Here is a 19,465-nt window from a genome sequence, read left to right on the forward strand (position 1 = left end):
TACCTTTAGACTGCATTGATGTCTAGTAAAATACAGTCGTTTTAATAAGTTCTATAAGTAAAAATCTTATAATTAAATACCTTAGATTATATGGAAACAGTGTTTCCCTCTAATCATCATAATTTAAATGGGTTTATGCCTTTTCCTTTCAATTTGTAATCCAAATACCTGTGACATACCTTAGATATGCCAAGGAGAAAAAATACTGCTTACCATTCTCATTCAATCAGTGTATATATGAACCTTGCTGTACTCAGACAGTTGATTATCATTCCTTTTCTGTTGGACTAAAGTTACTTTGGGGTAAGGGGGTGGACAGATGACTAAAAGTATTTGGTCTATTTATTATTCTAGTATTTCCTCCCTTATAATGCTGTGAATAACTTTTGAAAATTATAGGGCCTTTTGCCTTAAATTAAACCAGTGACAACCATTTTTTAAGACAAAATTTTAAGTATATATTTTGACACCAATTTATACTGAACATTTTATTTTAAAATGATGAATTCATAAAGGGAAAGATTTTATTTCTTACCTGTCTGCTTCTTCATATCATTTTATTATCAAATAAACTACTTCAAATTGCATCATTGAATTTGATATGCTACCTAAAGTTTGAAATATTCCAAGCTTTCTCAGATCTGTATCTACTTCTCTTTCCTCTGTTCTCCTAGGACACCAGATCATTTTGAAGTGGAATGGAAACAGAACTATATATCCAATGACTTAAAATGGAGAACCCCAAAAAGTTGGAGGAAGGACAGCAAAAATACAAAAAGGAAAGTCAAGTGGAAAATATAGCAACTTTGCTCTCAATTTCCCCAACAACTCAGCTCCTCTCACTTTCTTCCTCCAGGTAGAAATACACCCTGTAAGTTTTTGGTTTATTTGTTTGTCTTTACCTGCCCCACTAAGTCTCTCTGTTTTAGGCTTTTGGTGGGTACTGCCCTAGTTAGAATCCAGAACTGGTGCTATTACTGAATGATTGCCAAAGAGTAGACACGGTCAAATAATGAACTAAAGAAATCAGTTCTTTAAGCTAAAAGCAAACTGCTCAAGATATTTATCTGACAGTCTGCCAGATAACAAAGTTTCATTGTTAATTTAACACAGGGAAAATGACCTAACAGACACTAGAATAATGACTTCCTCCTTTCTTTTTAGCACTATCATAAAGGTGAAATGACGTAGGCATTTAGCTAATAACACATATTTCCAAAATAGATTTCCTTTTAATGATCTCAACTAAGGTCTAGAAATCCCAGCAATCATAGCTCAGTATATAGAAAGCTGAACAAGGAAAGCATATGTGCAATGCTTATTTATGAGAGACTCAAGATCTTGCTCAAGTAAAACACCATGTTTATTTCCAGAAAATGCTGAGATCATGGGAAAACTGTGATTTGCCAATCATGCATCACTTACATCACAATCTAGCCATGGCATTTTTGTCAGGTTTAGCACATGATCTGGCTACAGAAATATCACTGTCTTTTCTTTTTGGAAAGAAGCAAAGATGTGTTTTGGGGTCAGATTTAATTGTAGCAAAGTGTGTATAATTGTGTCTCATAAATGCAACAGGATGCTAAGGATATCGCATGGTCTTATTGTTTATTGAGATGGTCTTTGACTGCTTAAGAAAGAACAAAACTCTAAGCAACATCCTGTATCCATGGTAACTTGTAGCTTGACATTTTCTTTTCATGCACAGAAAATTATTTCCATTTATTTATACTTTCAAGGATTTCATGGATAACAGTAATTGTATGGAACCAAAATCTAGCCTTGCACTATGTTCTAAATTACTTTTCAGTCATTTTATATTATAGATTAATGGGGTTCATTGTTAGAAAAGTATTTAAATCCAAATAACAAAGAATAAGACAAAATACAATGGAATTATTCATATCAGTGGCTTCAGATCTTATTTATCATTGGTCAAAATATAAAGACAATAGTGGGAATAAAAGCATGCTATAGTGTTGCATTTGTGAATTTTGCAAAGTTTTTGTTTACAAAATTTTCAAATTAGACTTGTTTCTTTTTATATAGTGTTTAAATATGAAATTGGGAAATATTACTCCTTCTCTTTTTTCATCTTGAAACAGCTCAAAGTATAAGCCACATAGGACTCTTCATCCTGAATCATAAAAGGAAAAAAGCTGGAAGAAATTATGTAATTCTGCTGCTGGAGATGTAGGGCCATTGCTTTCACTTACACCATTGGTCACAAATCATCTGCTCCCTACTTCACCCCTTAAAACTTTTGTCCTGTATAGTACCTATCTCAGTAAATGAGGTATCTTTAATTAAAAACACTCATTATGGATTAGGTGGATGTAGAAGAGCCTTTGATGAACAACAGTGACATATGCACTCTTCCTTTCCCTTGATGTTTAACATATATAAAAAAACTACCGATATCCTGCAAACATGTGACTAATAACATCCCTACCCCACTATCAGATGCTATATTCTTCCTTTTCCCTTCACGCAATGCCAATTAAGGGAACTCTGGGATTTCTTCATCCCAGGGATAGACAAGATGTTTTCTCTCCAGTGTTCCATGTTTGAATTTCATCTCTTCCTCTGTCTCCATCAAGGAGCCATTACTTGTAAGCCAATCTCATTTCAGGTCAAAAAAGACTGGAACCATCATGTGTCTGTTTCTGGCAGAGAGAGTCGAGTCCTGTCAAGCAGAATGGATTGAGAATCAGCGTCCCGATTCTCAATCATCCACTGCTTTCCGTGTCTGTGGACATAAGTCTAAGTCTTCTTATCCTCTCAAGATCTTCATTTCATTTTCTTAGACTCTGAGGCTTAGACCAGATGATCTATAACGTGGGTTCCCATCAATTTAGGCTCCTGTTAAGTTCTAAAATGTCTAATATTTTAATAAATTTTGTTTTATGCTCCCCATATCAAAATAATTCTTTATGGCTGGGAAATTAGTATATAGACGTGTTGATATGAAAAACAAATACAAAAAACAACAAGCAAAAACATAGTATACTAGGTTTAGTTTCCCTAAACAAAAGTCTTTCGAAAGTGAGTTGGATACTGATGGGCTCTAGACCAAACTCTGCCTCTCAGGCACAATTAGATCTCAGCTCATCTGAAAAGGGCTTAGGGTATCTTTCACTCTGATATGTATTTTTTTCACTCTGATGTTTTAATTCTAATAATTGTCACAATCGACATCATTGAAGAATCTCATTTTCCAATTATTTTAAACTTAACACTCTGAGTTAACTGAGAAGTGAAATTTCTTTGATGTATTTTTTTTCAGAAGCACAATTTACTAATTCCAAATACATAATGATGCTGAAAGTGACACCTTAAACATGCTGCAAGATTTGCTGTCTCACTTGTGTTATAGTTAGCAGTGTACATGCTAGGCAGAGAGAAATTATTTTACACCTTTTTATGTTCTTTAAATTGTTGATTATGTTGCAAAATACATACAAGAGCAATGAAAAATAATAGTTAAGTGTTTACAGCTTAATGAATTTTGCTAAAATTCGTTAAACCTACTCTCATTAGAAATCTTCATTATTTAAAAATTTTCTTTCAAAATTGAGTAATGTAAATTTTATATTAGAAGAGTTGTTTATATTCTAACTTACCTCGTCTGAATATGGAAGTTGTTCGTAGTTCCTGTATGCTCATAATCATGAATGGCAGCGGCAAAGACCATTGCTAAAATTTCCAGTTCGGTGAGCCAGTGCTAGTAAATTAAAGAAAGATGATAACATGTTTAAAAAGCAGAGGCCAGGTTGTCATTCTTCAAAAAAAGATTTTCTGTGGACCCAGTCTATGTAAACATAAAAGTATTTCAAATAGATTTTCAGTACATTTTTTCTTCTTGTTCCATGGCTGTTTCATGGATTGTAAGCTCAAATTTCAGATATTTGGATTTTTATGCGAATTTGAAAAGGAATATGTTCCTATGATTTCAAAGGTGAATGCTGACTAGATTTTGAATTCACAGTCTTACCAATTTTAGTTCTGACCAAATCAATTACGATTTAGTGATTTTAACACATAGCTCATACATCATTAAAATGCTCTGTAGCACAGGTTTTATAGAAACCCTACTATGAAACAATTTGCATCTAAAGGTTGAAATATTTGGTGCTTAACAGAGAACCTGAACTTAGTTTGTATTATTTAAAGATTTAGAAGAGTTACTGGTATTTTAGCAAATTTGCAATTAATATCATATTTGATGACTGTGTAATTATACTTAATAATGATAAAAGAAAGAATAAGGGCTCTTCACAGAAAATCCAGGAACACCTTCCTCATATACATTGATCATTTTGTAATAAACTGAATGGTTTAACAAAATTTCTTCACTCTCATAAATCCACTTAGAACAAATTCAGTAGTCCATTCGTTACTCACATTTTGCATAACCCTTTTTTTGTGCTGTCCAATATGATAGTCATTAACCACATGTGGCTACTTACATTAAAAATAATTAAAATGAAATAAAATTAAATGCACTTTCTCAGTCTCATTAACCCCATTTCAAGTGCTCAATAATATATGGCCAGGGGCTACCTATAGAACAGTGCGGTTACAGAGTACTTCTACTAACACAGAAATGGGCACTTCAAGCAGATGGCAGGAAAGGAGGATCCAAAATTATATGGGACTTACTCCTAGCAATTCTTATCTTAACTACTTGAAACAAAGACCCCACCCAAAGCAACAGAAAAATATAGTGCTAACTACTTGCATATATTCTGTGATTTCTAGTCACAGAAAAAAGTGCAGCCTCAGGGCAGATAGTCAGAGAGGCTATTTGGTGGCAGCAGACCTTGGAAGGACGATAGATACCAGTTGGAAGCCACATGGGTGTTTGGAGGTAGAGGACATTTAAAACAGAAATATTTTAGAGGCCTGGATGGGAATTCAATAGTGGGAGCATCAAGTGAAATGAGGGAGAAAGAAGCCTGGAGAGTATGGGTAGAGTTGATGAACTATCTTGATTCGAGCTGATGAATCTGGATTTTGTATTAACGTGAAGAAGGAGCCATTATAGGTCAAAAATTAAAGAGGTGATAACTGTTGAATCCCACAGTTGCAGAAACATGCTCTTATTAATGTTTGTTCCCTTTACATAACCTAAACATGGTATTTGGCACATAATAGGAAGTTAATATGTGTCTGTTGAATTTTGCCAGTTTTTAGAAGAAGGTAATAGGAAGTAGTGGAAAGAGACTGTGGAGTCAGAGAATTCTAGATTTAAATCTTTGTTCATCCATAGACAAGTAAGTTATTTATCCACTTATCCACATTACCAATGAAAAGAGAGTCAGTGATAGTTCTCCTGCTGGGGTTTAACAAGAAGTTTACAACTAATATATGCACAGTGCCTAGAACAAGGCTTGCCATACAGTTACACATGTAATAAATGGCATTTTACTGAATTCGTTACCTTAAATATGTTGTTTAAAGCATTTAATATACCATTTAATGTAGTGGTATTATATTTATAATTAAATATATTCTATTATATTTAATACCACTAATGGAAAGTAATAGACAGCTAACATAACTTTCATGATTGCAATTCCACTATAAATGCTTCATAGTTGGATGACTGAAGTAGAAATGATTTTCAGAACCAAAGGGATTGATATAACTAGCTGTTCTGGGTTTACAGTTGCATTTATTTGCAAGTCATTAAAGGAAACAAATGACCTTATTAATTGCTTGTATTATAGCTTGATCTGGGACTGAGTTTTCAATAGCCATAAAGGGACCATGGAATTAAATACTGTGAAATGAACAGCAATCGAAGTTAAACCAGTCTTTGTATCCCCAGAAACCCATTTCTTATTAAAGAAAATAATTTTGAGAGAAAAAAAATCACCTATTTTCTTAAGGTATTTCATATTGCTGATAGTTGTGGATTTACAGAATTTATTGTGCTAAAAAATTAATAATACTCAATATCCATGAGGATGATAATGTAGAATACGAATCTGCAATTTAAAAACTATATATTAAATTGGAAAAACAAGGATGGATCTTAATTATAGATAAGCTCATAAACATTTAAATATATTACATTCCTAGCTATAAAATTGATTATAAACGTGTTTCCTATTTTAACCCTCATTAGTCTCTACCTCCCAACACATAGTATTTCTTCCATGAACCTCTCTCATTTATTGCCACACTATGGGCTTGATTTACATTTATATTACAAAGTCATCTGGGAAGAGGGAAACGTTAAACTCACACAATTCATTGATTTCTAATTTATTAGTAAAAATAGAATTTTGGACTGATTTTCATCTCCTTAGCTGCCTTTTCATTTTGTGTTAAAGTCAAATGAGAATGCTAACTCAGAAAAGGGATGCTCAAATTCACAGATTTTATAATTGATCTATGAGGACAGACCAGAGATTGAGGCTGAAGCACAGCACTCTTCTCAAATAGAACAGTATATACCCTGGGTTCTTCTGATTTTCAATGGGCAGAAATAAACAGTTAAAATGATGATTCAAGAGAAAGCTCTGCATCATCTAAACTGTAGATTCTATTGTTCCTAGAGAAATGCTCAGGTAGACTTATTCTAAAATGGGTATTCCTCCAATTATTTCATAGGGGGTATTGATTGCTATTAAAAACATGCACAAGAATGCCAGAAAAGAAGGGGAGGAAATTCATTTAACTGGACACTTCAGTTGGATCACCTCGTTCGATTCTTATGAACACCTTACTTACCATTTACTATTTAATAATTTTATCTTTATTTTGCAGATAAGGAACCTGAATCCTAAAGAAATGACTTGACTTGCCTAAGGTCAAATGAACTGTCAAATGGCAGAGCAGTTATTCCAACCAAGATCTGTCTGATTCCAACGTTTCTTTCCCTTCCACAATCACCAATGCATCCTGATCTGGATTACTCAAGGCAGGCCACATGCTGACCACATTCTTTTAAGATTTCAAAGGAGAATTTCTAGCTAATTCAACTGGATAAAGAAATGGGTAGGAGCTAGTAAGCTTTGATTGAAAACTTATGACATAATTCTCATATCTAAAATATTCAGTGTGTGTGTGTGTGTTTTGTGCTGTGTGTACAACTTCAGGTCAGAAAATCAGGGAGTATTAAAGGAATAATATAGAAAAGCCGCTCATGAAAACTGCCTGTGAATTTGAAGTTGGGACATAATCTAATATTAGAAATCACATTGATCTAGTAGTCCCTGGTATGTCTAAAAGAGAACAATTAACAACTCATTTAGTCTGAAGTTATGGGGTTGAACATTTTTCCCTTTCTCCCTGAATAAACTGAGGCAGTTTATTGTAACTTAACTAGTATAGAAAACTTGAATATAATAATTATGATATAAATTAATATAATATATAATACAACAAACTAATAATAATTATTGTTAATATTGGGGCAAAATATATCCATCTCTATTTTTAAATTTACTCTCTCATCCTACAGGGTGATAGGTTTATTATTAACATTTTAGTGACAAGGAAACCAAGGGAGAGAGATCTAGGAAGTGATGGAGCATTGTTTCAAAGCTATATCTTATTGGTTCCAGAGCTCACACTCTTTCTCCTCATCCAAACAGTGTCATATGTGAAGACATTTTACAAGAGCAGAATTTCACATAGCTGGAAGACTAGATATCAAGTAGTACATTTTCTGTAGATTGACCTGTGGCAATCTAAGTAATCCTGTATGGGAGACTATTTCTGGGACTAGTCGGGAGGTTGCAAATTCCAAAGGAAAATAGGTGACAAGTTATCCTCTGCCCTGTATTCTTGTACTATAGAAAAGAATATGGATGCTAGGAGCCTTCAAATGCAAATACTCTCCGGCCAAGACCCTTGGATGATTTCGCATTCAAAGAGACATTCTGAGGTGGCTAGGCAATAGTCTGGGAAGCATTTGCTCTTTAGCATCAAGCTTGAGCTAGCACACATCACTGTCACTGTGGCACAAAGCTACGAGTTAATCAAGTGACAAAAGGAGAGACAGACAGGAAGGGGTACAAACATCAACTCTTCCCTGCACTGCCCACCCCCAGGCTTGAGGGTGTCACTTATAACATTAGCAAATGGAAGGCAATGGCTTCAACACAGTTCCTCTCAGGTCCTCAAAATGACTCGCAGGTGACAGGCTGCAATAGTCACATGACAGCGTGGGGCTGTTGCTGGAGTGCTACATAAATGCCACACTGATACAACCATTCTGAAACAGCAGGACATCAACTAAAACACTAAAGTAAGGGAAGTCTTCCACACAGCAAACTTGAGGGGTGAGAAAAGACTGGAAAAGTTTATTTCAATGAATGTTTCTTTAAGACTTTTTTTTACTTCAAAGAACACGTTCATATGTATGAAAATTATTAATACTCACTTACCACAGTTTTTTTCTTCATCTAAAGAAAAGCCTGTTAAATAACTTTGCCCAAAGTGTCAAACTGCAGGGTAACTTAGTTTTGACACACAGCAGTCAATATGTTCATAAATTCATTTTGCCTCTTCTTTCACCATCTATCATGTAAATTTCTCCTTATTCTTTTTAAATGTATTTTTTTGATCCTGGACAACATTAAATATTTTCCATGAACAACTTTGGTAATGGCCAAACTAAGTGATGTGTAGGACGCTGGCTAATACATTGTTACTGAAGAATGAATAAGACCAGAAACAAGTGTCTAAACCAACCTGCTCAAGTAGATTGAAGCTACATGTACTTTTGGTAAGTAACGGCCTTTTCAAAAAGTGAAGTGATGATGTGATTTTTTTCTAACAACTTCAGTTTTCTAGGAGTCATGCCACACTGTGCTAGGTTTCTCTAGTTTTCAAGACAAGTTGGAATGACTTCTTATATCTTACAACAAGTCTTTCTTACAAGCCTGAGAGTAAAATTACACCACGATTTGAACTTGTCTATTTTCCCACTAAATATATTATACGCTCCATTTCTTCAATGTCACCCTCTGGACAAAGAAGTAAGAGATTTTATTTGGTTCCCTTTATGCTTGTCGCAAAAAAATTTACTTAAGCAGAAATATATTTTAAAAGGATGAAATCCTTGTTGGCTCCCAATTTGAAACAGCCTGTATTTTAGGGGTTGCCCATCATCATTAAAGCAGATCTTCGATTATACTGAACTAGGTGTTCCTTTTCCATTCTCTCTTGTTCTGAAGAAACTTTGCTAGTTCAGTTCCTATTTCACAGTGACACTTAAATATTTCATGTTTCACTTAACTTTTTTTAAAGCCACAGAGTTTATAAAAGAGGAAATGGCAAACACCTGAAACGATTATCACCTCACTCCACATTCAAGACCAAGACTTTTGAAAGGAAAAATCAAGCAGCTTTAGCCAGGAAGACGCTAAAGCAATTTTACCAAGTGCGAGTTACAGCATTTGCAGCTGTCAGGAGGCACTTTGTTTTTCACACTCACATGCCATGCAAATCAAACCAAGTGAAAGCAAGGAGTTCAAGAAACAGCTGCGACAATGAAGGCTTATTAATCCAAAATAGCTTTAAGAGAATGTCTCTGGGAGGCCTGAACATGCATAAGCACGCACACACACACTTTAGAGACTGCAACAGGTATAAAGGTTTAAAATACTACTTTTTAAAAGTTTGATATTATTTTAAATGCATTTATCTTTGAATATTTGAATTCCACTTATTATTGGTTACTTCTGCTTCCTCCCTTCAAGTTACAAATGAGACTCCTGATAGGAAGGATGAATAAACTTCAATCAAAGGCCACATTCAGCCCATGATTGCAAATGGGGAAGATCCAAGGTCGGAGGTTAACAACACAGCACTCAGCCTTCTAGAACATCACAAGAGGATCACACCATCCCTTAGTGAAGGTTTTTGAAATTTCTCCTTCCCCAAGGACAAAACTTAACTCTCAAAATAGGTTTATATTATTTTGTAAGCTTGCCATAAATTGCAAATTTCTATAAAATTGGTGCTAAGAGTCCAACAAATTCCCTAAAAAGCGAATGAACCCATTTTGGAGCATGAATCCAGAGTTCTAGCCTGGGGTGCCAGGAACAACTCTGAGAAAACAAGGATTATTTTCATTCACCTCTCCATCTGCCAACCCAAATCAAATTAAAGGTGGCAGTTACCGTGGACTGAAACAGGATTCCAACAGGCAGAAATTGAGACTAAGGAGTGGAGAAAAGTTGTTCCAAACATTTTTGTTGAGGTGAATTGTTATAGTTAGGGCTCACAGGTAGGGGACGAGGATCAGGATGGGTAAAAGCCTGGAGATGAAGGGAAATGACAGGAGCTAGTGCCCGCTTACACCGGAGATCAATGGGAGGAAAAAGTTGATCCTTTTCTCTTACTTCCAATTACTATACCTTCTTCCCTCCTTCTTCATTTCTTCCCTCATGCTGCAGAGAGCAAAGATAGGGCCCTTTGACCTATGAGGCATCTTGCTTGGCCTATAGTGGGTACTGGATATAAGTTAGTTTCCTTTGTTTTATGCACAGTTTTCATGCTGTTGATTTGGCAATTTTGAAGTCTATAGTCCTTTAAGATAATGGTCTGGGGGAGAAAGGGGTGAAGTGGAATAAGCTTGGCCCAAATGTTGGAGACTCCTTCCACTGAGAGGAAGAATCTAGGTCCCCTCCTCTCCAATCTGCCTGGGCTCCACAACTTCTTCGCCCAATAGACTGTGGCAGAAACGATGGCTTACATGTTTCCGTGTCTGGGCTGTAAGAGACTGGCAGCTTTCATTTCCTCCACTTGGAATGGTCTCTCTCTCTCAGAATACAGCCACCATTCCCTGAAAGGCTGAAGCCACATGAATAGGACACATGTAGCAGAACCTCCCGTTGAAGCCTCAGCTAAGCTCCCAGCCAATAAACCATTATCAGCTTCCCTCTGTGTGACTGAGACATCATGACACACCAGTGATGGCTTCGAATGTCTTCTAACCTAGTCAATAGCTGTTTAAGACACTAAATTTTGGGGTGGTTTGTTTAGGAAAAGTTGATAATTATAACATGGGGAAGAAGTTGCATCTGAGCTCAAGGCATTGATAGATCTCCAACACTTAGGAACCAAAGAAAGGCAGAGAAGAGAAATGTACAACTTCTTAAGTCACTATCTCAAGCACTGTTGAATGAATCACAGCAAATGGATATTATGTGTAGTAAACTTACATGTAGTAAACACTACTTGTTTTCTCAGGAAAAATGAAATGATGATAAAAATGTCCTGCATGTAATAAGCTTAGAGAAGCATGCACTGGTTAGAAGCTTTCAATATCTTTTGAACTCCATGCATGATGTGGCTCCAGAGGTTTCAGTGCAGAAAGATGGATTACTGAAGGTGTCTAGGAGTGGAAAGAGAGCTAGTTATCTAGATCTGAGTGACAATGGCCCTTGCTAATAGAGAGGGCATGGCTTCTGTAATTTAAACAGGCGTGTAATACATGTTTTGGGGTTTGGTGGAGCATTCCACTTGAATGTATTTTATGGCACTGCCTGAGTCTAGGTTGATACACAAGGGGTAGGGAAGGTACTGGGATTTGCCTCCCCTCCTTAGAACCTACCTGAAAGTTTGAAATGTTCAGAAAGAAGGGCTACTCTTCCTAGTTCACTTCCTGGGAGTAACCCTCCACCCTGAAACGTAACACAAGTTCCAGGCAGCCCTAGTGTTTCATCATATACTCATTGTTGTCCCAGGAGTTGCATTACTGAATAGTTTATTCATTCATCATTTGATTTATTCACATACAAAATAGAGGAAAGAGAATTTGGAGAAATTCACAAGAAGAATCTTCCAATATCCTTGTTAGGATTTGATTGTGATTAGCAATGCAACAACAAAAAACAATGTCCTAAGGTCAGCCTGGGTGAGCATTATGAGAAATAGAACATTCTAACATTTATTCCAAGGACTTTTTCTCTAGGTCACTTTCTTTTCATGGCTGATTTTTATGTAAAAAGGTATTAACAAACAAAAATGTTCTACGTTCCAAATTTTGGAAATTTTTGTAATATATTTTGATTTGCCTCTGGGTATCTTTTTTCTCTACTGAGTTAAAAAATATATATATGTTTAAAAAGCTATATAACTGATTAACCCTCAAAAATAAAAATAACTATTAGTAACAATAATTGTATGGGCATTAAAAAGATAATGGGAACTTAAGAGAATGGAATGTGAAGTTTACCACCTAAGAAATTTCAATTATAAGGACTTTCTTACCATGATACCTGTATGAAGCATGATGCAATGCACAGTTTGAGTGACATCAGCTGCATGAATCAAATTATGATATGGATTTTTGAACTTGCTGTAACCAACTTCTAAAGCTTCTGCAAAGGCAATTAGGCAAGGAATAGGAATCTGTGGAAAGTAATAATTATGATTATTTTTTGAAAATAAGAGTGGCACTAAGTCAACATGAATACAATAATGTTTGGGATGGGACACTTTAGTAAGTGCCAATGTAGTCAGTAGCTTAAGTTAAATGTGGATTGTTCTGTAAAACCACTTCATTAACATGGTATCTTTCAATTTCCTCAATATCTTGAGAAGAACCATAACTCCCAAATATTTAAAATAGTAGATTTTACACTTTTATTATTTTTCAGAGTCAAGTAAGAAAGCTAGTTCTTACAAGGTAAAATTTTCCAATAATACTTGGAAAGGTTTTATTTTTAGATCTATCTGTAATTCAAGGGAGTTAAATATGTATCTCCCTTCTAGTTCTAAAAATGCAATGATTTCACAAGTAATGATGAAAGTTACAGGCCACAAACTTCTCAGAAGTCTGGATTAATTAGTTGTTTAGGTGGCTGTAAATGAAGTTAATTAGAAGGCCCTCCATTTTCATTTAAGAAAAGTTGCCAATGAAAGTTCATTCTGTGTTTCAGGAGCACTAAAGACCTTTAGGCATAGATTTAAGGCAGAGGTTCTATTCCTACATGGATGTTCTGTGAATGATTCAGGGGCATGGTGGCATCTTTCTGGAATGAAGCTATAATGGTCTCATGATACCACAGGTGGATACATGACTAGATGAGTGAATAATAGAGAATGGCCATATCACACGGTAAGCTCTTCCCAACCAGAAACATTCTAAAAAGAATTGATTTAGCGGACTCAACATTACACACTTTCATCCTTACTCAGATAACAAATTCGTAAGCACATTTGACTTTTGTTGCATATTTCTGACCTTGAAACGGTTGACAAGATCATATCTGGTAAACAGTTCATACATCATAAACTTCAGACTATGCTCTCCACTTGCATCATTTAGGGCAAATACATCAAAAGACCATTTATCAACATCCTGTAGAAAAAAGAGTAAGTACTTTAGGTGGCAATGTCATACAGTTTTGTTTCTATGGAAACTTCATGGAAAGATTAGGTGCTGTCCGTCCAGCAGGTCAGATTTCAATTCAGCAAGACAAACCATATTTATCAGAGTCTGATATGACAGGGCCAATTAGTGTCCACAGGTCCATAAATGTAAGGCCATAATGTTGATCTTTCAAGGTATTCACCTTAATCCCAAGGTTATTAAACTGATGTATTAAATCTGATAAAACTATAATACTGCCCTCATCCTTAATCTCACTTCAATTCACGTCCAAAAATCATTTCCACGGAATGAGCTCATTTTGAAGTATATTTACTGGTTATGTGGGTGATAGGAATTGACGAATAGAGAGGGAAGATGGCCCTAATTTCCTTCTCCACCCATTTACCTGCCGTATTGCTTGAAATTGAACCCAAAGAGAAGAGTTAGTCATTGGGTTTAAAGCTCTGATAGTTTATGTCCTCTTTTTAAATGCAAATACCCTAGAGAAGTAGAATACACACTATATTATTACTCACTCTAGCCTTGGCTAATTCATTTATACTCCAGAGGCAGCTGGTGAGAAAAAAGAAGTGGTATTTTGATTGAGGACAGTAATTTTGGTATTTCAGGCAATTCCTCTGGGAAGCAGGCAGGCCTCGGGGGAATCTTATAGGTATTGTAGAAAGGAACACCATAGAAGTTAGGGGAGAGGGCAGTGAGCAGGTTATCAAAATACCCTGTTGCCTCATGAGTTCGCTTAAGGTAATTCAAGGGGGAAACCTTGAAGAAGAGTGCATAAAAAATAGACTTGTAGCAAGTGATATCAATCTTATAAACTAAGAATGTTTTAATGCAATGTTTGAGCTCCAATGTTAAATAAATCACTAAAATTATAAAGACTAAAGGCAGCAAAGAGTCAGTGTAATAATGCTCAGGAACTGTTAGCAAAGAAAGCCCAGTGTTTATATACACAGCATGTTTAATGTGGAATAGTAAGTGGACCACCTTAAAGCTATGCATCAATTTTGAATTGTATTTAACACATTTTTATGGAGGCCAACAATATGTGTTGTATCATGCCAAAACTAAGCTTTGAAAATCTGATAAAAAATATTCAAACAGTTCCTATTAAAAATATTTCCTGTTAAAAATAACAACAGCTTAAAATGGCATTTTAATTACTTGGAAACACCAAGTGAAATATGTTTTGTTTTTGCTTGTGCGCCTTTGCTGAATGCCCATGCATTTAGCCTTCACTTGATCCCCCAAACACTTGCTCTGTTTGGAAATTGAAAATCCATAAAAATTCTATTAGAAGGCATTTTACCGTGAGTAAAACCTAAAGGAAGCCAACAAATCTTTTATGAAATTCCAAAGCTAACACAGATGAGTTAGTTTAGATTGTTTCAAGACTGTAATTTACAGCTCTAGCTGGGGGTCTCAAACTGGGTAAAAGGTTAAGGCTCCATTTCTTGGGGATTTTTAAAACAATGATAAACTATTACAGATGTTTGACTTTTATTTTGTATTGAGAACAACAACAACAACAAAAAGACAAGGCAGTATCCCAGGATATAGGAACTGTTATTTAAATAAAAACATTCTTTTTCTAGGAGATATTTCTTCCCTCAAACTGCTGGATCATAAGTTTTAGTATGCTACATTTTAGAAACTTTATTAAATTCTCTTGAACTTAAGTTTTGTTAGTTGGTTTTTAGGCAACGGTCCTTAAAAAATACAACAAAATAAGTAATGCTCTTACGCATAATTGAGGAAATAATGGGGAAGGCAAAATCTCTCAAGAACCAAGGAGTACTTGCTATCCTATCATGCGACATTTCAGTTATATACTTGTCTTTTTTATAGTTTTAGAAGCAGAAATAAAAAGACCATAGAAGAAAAATAAAACAAATTTTAAAAATTAATGAGATTTAAATCTATTATGCAGTAGAGGACAAACAAATGCAAAGAGGATGTTCAAAAAGGAAAGTAACTAAAAAAAAGGAAAGCAATACAAATTTAAGGTAGGAGTATATCAAACAGAAATAAAGCAAGCAAGGATCTCCTATTGCCAGCATCCTCCTAAGTTCTTGATTAACACAGGAAAATCAGCACAGAACTATCATAGGAAACACCTTTATACACTCCCCACCCAAATTAAATGACAGAAAGAAATAAGGAATTTAGAAGATAAACCTACAAAATGCCCCCTTGAAATAACATCTGTGAATAATGCACACACACATACATGGAGATAAGTGAGCCAACAAGTTTCATTACTTCAAAGTTTCAAAAGCAAATAATGCAGCTCTGGGCCTCTTAGAATAAACAGAGTGGTCACGGGAGAAGTCAGAGGCAAGACAGATGAATGTATTTTTGTTTCCTTTCTTAATTTGGTCTTACTTTCCATCTTTCTTCAGACCTAAAATTCTAAACAATTTTCTTCTGGACTGGTTTATGTCTCTTAAACATATTTGACTACATCTTTTTGTATAAGTGCACTTAACTCTTCCATAATATTTATGAAACAAAATATGGATAGTCTGACAAATTTGTGCCATATCAGAGCTGAATTTCAAATCCATCTATATAAAGCATAAGAAAAACAAAAAAGGAAAAAATTACACATACACACATATGGACTGATATAGTTAGTATAAATCAATCCTCATTTAAGTCTACAATGAGTTGTGATTTGAAACACATTATTATTTTGTAATGGTTAAAATGTTTTACATTACAGCATTTTACAGCCTCCAGCAAAGAACAATTTCCATTTTCTTCTAGCCATTTTAAGGAGCTTAAAAAAAATGGCAATTGTTTTAATAACAAATAATTGAAATTATTTCACCTTTAATGTTACTATGACAGCCGCTGGATACGACAAACCAACCATGTTAGAGGTCCTTCTGTACATCCTAAAAAAAAAGATAAAGATAATTATTCAAAATTTTTTGGCTATTTCTTAATATAAGGGAGAAGGTTTATTTTACCTCCCTTTGTAACAAAATAACAGCTACAGCCATGATTTATTAAGCATTTACAGTGTGGCAAATGTTCATAGCATTTTGTCTACTCACAACCATTCTATAAGGTCAATGTGAATTTAGTTTCTGTATAAAGATACAGTGCCCTTAACATCATCTCATATACATATTATGCCTATAATTGTGTATATGCAACAAGAACTTTTTGTAGCATGTCACCATATATACTATACTAGTAAATTCTTGTTTTGTGTCCATTTATGTGCCCAAATTTTCTATCTGGAAGAGGAATGTCATTAAAATATTTTTATAGATGATTTTTTACAAAAATGGAAACTATAGGATGGTACATATCACAATTTAGACATCTTTTTTAAAAAGTTGAGGTATTAATAAAAATTGCTTAAATTCAATATTATTTAAAAAGGTTAAACAGAAAGAAAAGAAAATTATTTCCATTTCTATAATAATATCAATAAAATAATTTTGTTGATAATTCATTTTATTTTTCCATCTTCAGATGGGGAACTAAGATGGCATAAGCCAAATATAAGAAATCCCTCCATGAGTTCATGGGAGAACAGAATTAATGTGACCCCCTAGTGTGAAGAAATAGGAATAGGCTTCTTCTATTCAGGACTCCGAAAGATACGTGGTTCTGCCACAAGCCTGGGAAGAAAGAATTCAACTTATTAATAATTATGTTCCTTAATTTTATATCAAGTTAGTCCAAAAGCAAGCTGAATTCTTAAACTAGATTGTAACTTCTTCCCACAAAATGTCTGGATAAAACCCTAGTTTAATTATTATGTCATTAATTTATATTGGATTTTGATTAAGAAACAGCCCTGTGAAAAAATATTCCATATTTTTTATAAAGCCACTATGAAGGATAATGACCTTTTTAATTCACTGTTCCTTATAATAAAAATCTGTGAGATACTCAGTTTCTATATAAAAACTATAGCTTTTTTTAAAAAAGATAATAAAAGTCAAGTAATTCATCATATTATTTTTTTAATCTTGACATTTTGGAAGCTTAGAATTAAAAGGCTGTGTTTGATGATATCTCTAGCTCAGGTGTTCTTTGGAAAGCGTTCCCCCATTTTATTACCAGGGTCTTATTACTTTATCTTTAGGCTCATGTTTCCATTTTATGCTTATTTTAAATGATCCTAAATCGTTTCTGGATTGTGTGGGAAAATATAATTTAAAAGTTTACCCCCAGCCTGTATCTGTATTGGAATGTTTCAGAACAGCTCATAAACAGCATACTTACATTAATTACTTCGTTGAGTTGAGTGTAATTGTTCTAATCTTGCAGGTCAAGGAAACTGCTAGTCACATTACAAAAGAGCTAGGAAATAAATGCTGTCAACATGATACTTAGTGGTTTATTTTTTTAGGGAACAAATAGCCTTTTCTATTTTTTCTAATCGTTATTACTAAAAACCTGAGGTGCAGGGGAAATGGAAGGATGGTGAATAGGGAAGAAGGCTCAATACAAAAATCAATCAGTGGTATAATATTTTAAAAATTAAATAATATTAAATAAACTTGTCTCCATGCAACAGAAAGGCAGTAAGATGTAGCAAAGAGAACTGAAGCTTTGAGTCACAGGTTCACTACTGATTAGCTGACATGAAAAGCTATTTAATGTCATTCATCAGTAAAATAGTAATTACAGCGTTTGGGGGACAGTGACTGATATAAATCCTAGGATAACTCTTTTCGTATAATAAGTACTCAATGAATGAAACCCTCTGCAATTAATACTGTTACTTCTCATTACTCTGCAACCAGCGCCATTGTCTCTGATTGTTCCTTTCTTCAGGGTTCCCTGGGCTCAGCAGGAACTCTAGGTGCTTAGACTTGGAGTAGGTTGAGAAATGAATGTCAATGTACGTTCTCATTGCATGGAATGTAAAGAAAGGCAAAGCAGTAGGTTACACTACTGTGCTGGTTTGAAAGGATGCATGTCCCCTAGAAAAGCCATGTTTCATTCTAAATCCCATTTCATAAAGGCGGAATAATCCCTATTCAATGCTGTATGTTGGAAGCTGTAATTAGATCATCTCTCTGGAGATGTAACCCAATCAAGAGTGGCTGTTAAACTGGATTAGGTGACGACATGTCTCCACCCATTTGGGTGGGTCTTGCTAAGTTTCTGGAGTCCTATAAAAGAGGAAACATTTTGGAGAACGAGAGAGATGAGGAGAGAGCAGAGAATGCTGCAGCACCACAAAGCAGAGAGTCTGTGAGCCAGCGACCTTTAGGGATGAAGAAAGAAAATGCCTCCTGGGGAGCTTCATGAAACCAGAAGCCAGGAGAGAAAGTTAGCAGATGACGCCGTGCTCGCCATGTGCCCTTCCAGTTGAGAGAGAAATCCTGACTGTGTATGCCATGTGCCTGCTACTTGAGAAAGAAACCCTGAACTTCATTGGCTTTCTTGAACCAAGGTATCTTTCCCTGGATGCCTTAAATTGGACATTTCTATAGACTTGTTTTAATTGGGACATTTTCTCAGCCTTAGAACTATAAACTAGCAACTTACTAAATTCCCGTTTTTAAAAGCCATTCCATTTCTGGTATATTGCATTCTGGCAATTAGCAAACTAGAACAACTACCAAAGAAATGAACTTCCCTATTATCTTAATTTTCTGTTCCTATAACAGGAGTTAGAAAATTCAGATGGAAAATTGGGAATAAAAAATTATGGTGGAAAACTAAGATGCGTGATACTGGAATCAGGATGACTCTGGGAGAAACCTCATACTTTAGTAAACAGTTGGCTTATTTAAAAAATCTGAAAAAAGAATGATGAATTTCCTGGGCTGATAAAGTTCCAACCAGAAATATGGTGCTTTATTTTGAAAAATTTTTACTATAATTACAAAAATACAATTGAAAACATTAAGAAAATATTATACTTTGGCAGACACCATGATAGGCAACAGAATATTTAGCGGAGAATGAAGAAAATTTTATAGCTACTTTCAAAGGGCTTATTCCAGTGGTGAAGAGAAATAACAACGAAGTTCCAACAATAAGAGCTGAGGCAAACCTCTGCGTGGAGCAGAGATGGTCATGAACAATGTACAGGGTGATCAGGAAGGGCCTCTGGGAGTATAA

The 19,465-nt window shown here is 34.9% G+C and overlaps 1 protein-coding gene across 14 annotated transcripts in view; it reads right to left on the reverse strand.

The window, feature by feature from the left end:
• PDE1A (phosphodiesterase 1A) overlaps window positions 1-19,465 on the reverse strand; it is a 371,779-nt gene that overhangs the window by 68,389 nt on the left and 283,925 nt on the right. For all 14 annotated transcript variants that reach the window (XR_013172924.1, XR_013172922.1, XR_013172926.1 and 11 more), the window contains 4 exons: window positions 16,197-16,263; window positions 13,217-13,333; window positions 12,241-12,381; window positions 3,627-3,727 (listed from right to left, as the gene is read on the reverse strand). Coding sequence is in view for 6 of the 14 variants with exons in the window: in XM_077154369.1 (XP_077010484.1) it covers window positions 3,627-3,727; window positions 12,241-12,381; window positions 13,217-13,333; window positions 16,197-16,263 (426 nt within the window). In the remaining 8 variants the exon portion in view is untranslated. The remainder of the gene's footprint in view (window positions 1-3,626; window positions 3,728-12,240; window positions 12,382-13,216; window positions 13,334-16,196; window positions 16,264-19,465) is intronic.

This window comes from Tamandua tetradactyla, chromosome 3 (genome assembly GCF_023851605.1).
Source record: "Tamandua tetradactyla isolate mTamTet1 chromosome 3, mTamTet1.pri, whole genome shotgun sequence".
NCBI lineage: Eukaryota > Metazoa > Chordata > Mammalia > Pilosa > Myrmecophagidae > Tamandua > Tamandua tetradactyla.